The 5,703-nt window shown below is 54.7% G+C and overlaps 1 protein-coding gene across 1 annotated transcript; it reads left to right on the forward strand.

Annotated features, from left to right (window-relative positions):
* The first annotated feature begins 213 nt into the window (after positions 1-213).
* Positions 214-3,223, forward strand: LOC119092738 (short transient receptor potential channel 4). Its single transcript, XM_037215715.1, has one exon. The coding sequence runs from the start codon at positions 474-476 to the stop codon at positions 2,901-2,903; it is 2,430 nt and encodes an 809-aa protein (XP_037071610.1). The 5' UTR covers positions 214-473; the 3' UTR covers positions 2,904-3,223.
* The last annotated feature ends 2,480 nt before the right edge of the window (positions 3,224-5,703 follow it).

Below are 5,703 nucleotides of genomic sequence, written 5' to 3' on the forward strand. Positions count from 1 at the left end.
ACAAAGCTGCTAAACCTGATAAATGGCAATGATGAGACCGATCTCATATGCAAAAACTGACACGAGATATAAAGCCGCCACACCTGATAGTATTGCATCAGAAGACCGTTCGACAATACTGCACGTTGTTTTAGGGTAAAAGTTTATTGGAATGCACGTATTTTTATTGAAAAAAAACCGTAGCTTTCCTAAGATCGTATAGCATTTCACAAACTTTGCGATCTTCGCGAACGTTTACGCGGTTTGTTATGGTCTTGTCCCATTTGATCATTAGGCTCTTTATCACACGGCAAGCGGTGTGAACAGCATCTTCGACGCTATCTGGTGTTCTTTGATATTACCTGGTGTGCCTTAGTATTTCAAACCTGAGTACACCAACGGACAAATGTCATAATGTAGGTTAAACGCAGGCAACCCCATGCAAGAACGGAGGTATCAGCGGTAATTACACCACACCTGATTGACTAAAGAGGATGGGCAAGAAGGAGAAGAAGCCGCTGATCACGCCGTCGGAAGACTCTGGCGACGGCCTCGGTCTCTCCGACAGCGACATGTCGCGGATGAAGAAGATCCATGACGTGTCGGACGACGCGTCAGACGAGTGGTTCCGCCCGAGTGTGCTGCTGCCGACGCTGGGCGAGCACGAGGCCACCTTCTTCCAGCTGGTACAGGACGGGGACCAGGACTCGGTGCGCGAACTGTTGCAGGACGAGCCGGAGCTGAACATCAACTGTTGCAACTTCGAGGGCCTTCGGCCACTGCACGTTGCGGTGCAGCAGGGCGACGAGAGCATGGTGCGCTTGCTGCTCAAGCAGCCCAAGATCGAGCTAGCCGACACCGTGCTGTATGCCGTGCAGGACAACCAGATCCGCCTGGTGCACCTTCTGCTCGACAAGCTGGCCGAGGATGACCCGGACCAAGAGTTCTTCGGCTACGAGACGAGCTCGCGCTTCACCCCCGACATGACGCCGTTGATCCTGGCGGCGCAGGCCGACCACTACGACATGGTACGCTTTCTGATGGCGCGTGGTCACAAGATCGTCAAGCCGCACCCGCCCGACTGTTTCTGCCCGCTCGAGTGCGCCAGCCGGCTGTCCGGCGAGGACCTGGTCAAGTCCTACCATCGCGTGCAGACCTACCAGGCGATGGCGTCGCCATCTTACATCGTGCAGTCGTCGCCGGATCCCATCTACACCTGCTTCGCGCTGCACAGCGAGCTGGGGCGGAACATTCACATGGAGCGTGAGTTCCGCACGCTCTATGAGGAGATCCAGGAGAAGACGAGCCAGTTCGCACTGGAGTTTCTCAACTACTGCCGCAGCACGGAGGAGGTGGAGCTCATCCTGAGCCGGCCGCTGGGCTGCGAGGAGGGCGCGCGACCCTTCCACTACCCACGCCTCCTCATGGCCATCGACTATGGTCAGAAGGAGTTCGTCACACATCCCAAGGTGCAGCAGGTGCTGACTAAGTTGTGGCTGGGCCAGCGCCAGGCCTGGCGGCGCTACAGCACGTCACGCAAGGTGATGAGCTTCTTCTTCATGCTGCTGATGCTGCCGTTGTCAGTGCTACTGATGCTGCTGTACCCGCAGTCGCGTCATGTCCGCTACTGGCACTCACCTATCAACAAGTGGATGAACTGGATGGCATCCTACCTGGTGTTCCTGTCACTGATTCTGCTTGAGTCAACCCTGGACGAGATGAGCCAGTTCCGCGGCCCGCCCGACTCGGGCCTCGAGTCGCTGCTGGTGCTCTGGGTGGTTGGCATCGCCGCCTCGCAGGTGCGCCAGTGCTGGCGACGCGGGCGGAAGCGCTACTTCAGCGACTCGTGGCACTGGTACGACACGCTGATGACTGTCGCCTTCCTCGCTTCGTTCGGCTGCTGGATCTGGTCCTACTACGACATCGTCACCTACGGAAACGAACGGTTGGAGCGCAAGTTCTGGTACCAATATGACCCGACGCTAATCGGCGAGGGACTGCTTGCCATCGCCAGCATCCTGGCCTTCGGCAAGACGCTTTACTTGTTTCAAATCAGCTCCAGTCTCGGCCCACTGCAGATCGCTCTCGGCAAAATGGTGACGGACATATGCGAGTTCCTGGCCATCTTCTTGCTCATCATCTTCTCGTTCGCGTCTGGCATGTATCGACTCTACGGCTACTACAAGGGCATGGAGCGGCTGGACGGCTCGGGTGTCAAGACGTCGCAGCTCAGCTCGTTCGTCACGCTGCACGGTTCGGTGCGCACGCTGTTTTGGGCGCTGTTCGGCATGGCGCCGCTGGAAGCGGTACAGGTGGTGGTGGAGAATCTGCCCGGCGGTTCTCCCGAGCTGCCCATCATCAACAAGCACAACTTCACCGAGGCGGTCGGTTACACGCTCTTCGCCGTCTTCCACGTGCTCTGTGTCGTCATCCTGATGAACATGCTGATCGCCGTCATGTCCGACACGTTCGAGCACGTGCACGAGTTCGTCGACAAAGAGTGGAAGTTTGCCCGCACCAAAGTCTGGATCTCGTACATTCTCGAGCCGCCCATCCCGCCGCCGTTCAACCTGCTGCCGTCGGCCGAGTCGCTGTGGCGCGCCGGCCGCTGGTGCTGTGTCTGCCTGACGCGGCCGCGAGGGCGCACCGCCCAGTGCTCGGCGCAGAAGTGCTGCTACATCCCCGAGGAGCTCCACTACCCGCGCGACGACCCGGCTGGCTTCAAGATCCTGATGGCGGCGCTGGCGCAGCGCTACTTCCGCGATCGGCACGCGGCCGAGGCCGAGGAGGCCGCCTCGCTGCGAGAGACGAGCGGCTTGAAGCGCGAGCTGGCGACGCTGAAGGGCGAGCTGCGCGACATGGCGCGAGGCGCTTCCAGCACCACCCTGCAGAAGATCAAGTCCCGTGGCAGGCTTGCCTCGTGAGCTCATCGATTATTGTGGTGGAATCTTAATTGAGCTTTATTTGAACGTTAAGTGCTTCTTTGGTTAGGGAGGGATGGGCAGCTCCTTAAAAAAAAACAGTGGGTTCGTGCCGGGCGTCCAGTTAAGTTGTGTACAATCGTATGTACTCTCCTTACGCATCCTTCTTAGCGGCTTGCAGTTGTGGTGTTTGGTGACTTAGAAGCCTACTGTGATGATGACTGGTACTGTGTTATTTCTCTAAATGTTATGACTCCACTCTGATGTCAATGTACATACACTTTAATACCAATGTAATGGTAACTGACAGCCGTCAGTCAGCTTATTGCACCATGGACAGCAAACGGTGTTGCCACTCTCGAAACTCCATGCGAGAAAATAAACCATAAAGTCAGCACTTGTCGAGAAGAACTGATTTAGCAACCGCTTCTCATTATCTAAACAGTGGAAAATGTGTGCGTAGTGAAAAAACGAAAGCGCGGAACAGAGGGACATCGCAAGCCCGATGGCACGCAGCTCTGAAAGCGATCCACGGCACGCATCGCCAGACCGTGCCCACGGGTGCGCCATTTTGAGTGATCGGTAAACATCCCCCGCGTGACAGAACGCACAAAGCGGCCGTCAGCGCAGCCGGCGCGCGCCGGTGGCCTCGCCGGCTGCTCCCGAGCGGTTCCGGCGAAAGCTGATCATTAGCCAGACTCGCAGGCGTGTATTACGCGCATCACGGCTCGTCGTCATGCGGGGGGTGACCGGCGGCCACGCGGACGCCGTGACCCCGCCTTTGAGCGGCTGTCGGTGCCGATCACGGCCCGCTGGTCGGCGACGACTTTATTGCGGCGCGCCGGTGACAGGCGCCGCCGGCCGGCGCGTCGGAGACGACTGCGGCGCGGCGGCCTGACGCGGCGGCGGGGCGGCGGCGGGCCGCGAGGGCGGGCCGCGGCGACGCCACCCCGGGCGCGGCTGGTCGACGATGTGACACCGAAGGGGGCGGGGTAGAGATCGGCGAGCGGCGGTAGATACCATCGGTTTTGGCAGGATCTTCATAGCATTGCTTTATACGGATTCTTCAAGACGGCTATTTCATCGGACTGAGTGAGATGGCCATGATGTTCACAGCCGTTGTTTGATGATGCGTTCTGTCCCTATTAAGTCGCACGGACAGACGTAATATTTTGCACCAACCCTGTGTTATATTGCTTCCTTAACCATCCCTTGGATACTGCCAACGTACTGTACTCTTGAACATTTATTCCTGCGTAAACTGTTTTCTACGTCTTTTTTGTCATGTTGTTACTTGGCTAGTAAATCTTGAGTTGAGCAACATAATGCTGGTGCGTCTCAACCAAGATGCATGTCAATGATTGAATAATCGCTCGCATGTCTCATCTGTCAAACGGTGCAAACATACTAAAGCGAGGCAAACAACGGAAACAAACCCTCGTAAGAAAATCACGACGTCGCAAGTTGATAAGTGGTGGAATCCGAAATCCAAGTCCTCAGATGCGTTTCGGCACCTTTCGACAATTCTGATAAAAAGGTGCCTGTTTTTTTTTGTAAAAGACATGTACGCATCGGGACCAGCATCAGGGCAATGAATACGCGACAAAAGGCTGGATATGAGAATTTTGTATATATATATATATATATGCATATATATATATATATATATATATATATATATATATATATATATATGTGTGTATATATATATATATATATATATATATATATATATATATCGACCGTACAATGATTGGCTGAACTTCAAAGCGGCAAAGGCCGGCGAGTGCTGCTGTCCGTTACGCGGTCTCAGTGCCAGTCGAGGCACGGCTTGTTCCGCGCGAGGCACGCCAGGCAGCACCGCAAGCCGAGCCTCGGAGGTGACAGGGCCGGTTTTTGTTACGCCTACCGACGCGGCCTCCAGGCAACAGCTTTCCTTACACAATTGGCTCAATTGGCGAGGTGTTAGCAGCCAGGAAAAACCTGGATCTGAATGGAAAAATGCCCGAGAGGTGCAACACACATGGCTTTTTGTCCGTTTGTTTCTAAAAGAACGTATAAAGTTACATAAAACAGGAACACGGTGAGTTTTTGCCGGACTGAAAATCGCTCCCTAAGGGGTATGAAGCCGCGGCTTTCAATAAAACTGAGTTCCATCCAGACCTAAAAAGGAGGCATTCTGCAAACTCTGCATATGAAAGTAGCTCATCGGTCACAACTGTTGTCGGCTAATGAAGTGGAAACAGTGCGGCAGAAGGTCATACATAAAAACGTTCCAGAATGAAAGCTAAGCGAGGACAGAATGCCACATTCTTAATCTCACCATAGTCCTAAGCTAATTTCACACCTTTTTCTGGGCCTACAAAACCGTTTTCAAACACACGGGTGGAAACGTCAGAGATCTCCAAAAGGTCGCTACTAGCAAAATATACATACTCATCGGCAGCTGTAGATTTACATATCTGATCACGCCTGAAAAACGGCGCCTCGGCTGGTGTATGTAGATCCGCCGGCTGTCGCTCAGCGTTGGCAGATGTGGCTGGTGTGAACGGAGCGATAACGACCCCCAGTGGTCGCATGTTGTCTGCCGTGTCCCAACCACGCCTGATGAATCTCTCCTACGGAGACACATCGCCTGCCCAAGGCAGCAGTGTTGCAACAAGCTATCTACCGAGGCGCATGCGCGCACGGTGATTGAGGTGAATTGGTGCAGACCATTAGACGGCGAAGACTCTTTGTGGACGGTGCAACCTCTAGGGCTTTGCCGTTGGGCATGAAGACATCGTCACGAAGCGTCGTCATG

The sequence above is a fragment of the Pollicipes pollicipes genome, unplaced genomic scaffold (assembly GCF_011947565.3).
Source record: "Pollicipes pollicipes isolate AB1234 unplaced genomic scaffold, Ppol_2.1 Scaffold_3447;HRSCAF=4054_pilon_pilon_pilon, whole genome shotgun sequence".
Taxonomy (NCBI): domain Eukaryota; kingdom Metazoa; phylum Arthropoda; class Thecostraca; order Pollicipedomorpha; family Pollicipedidae; genus Pollicipes; species Pollicipes pollicipes.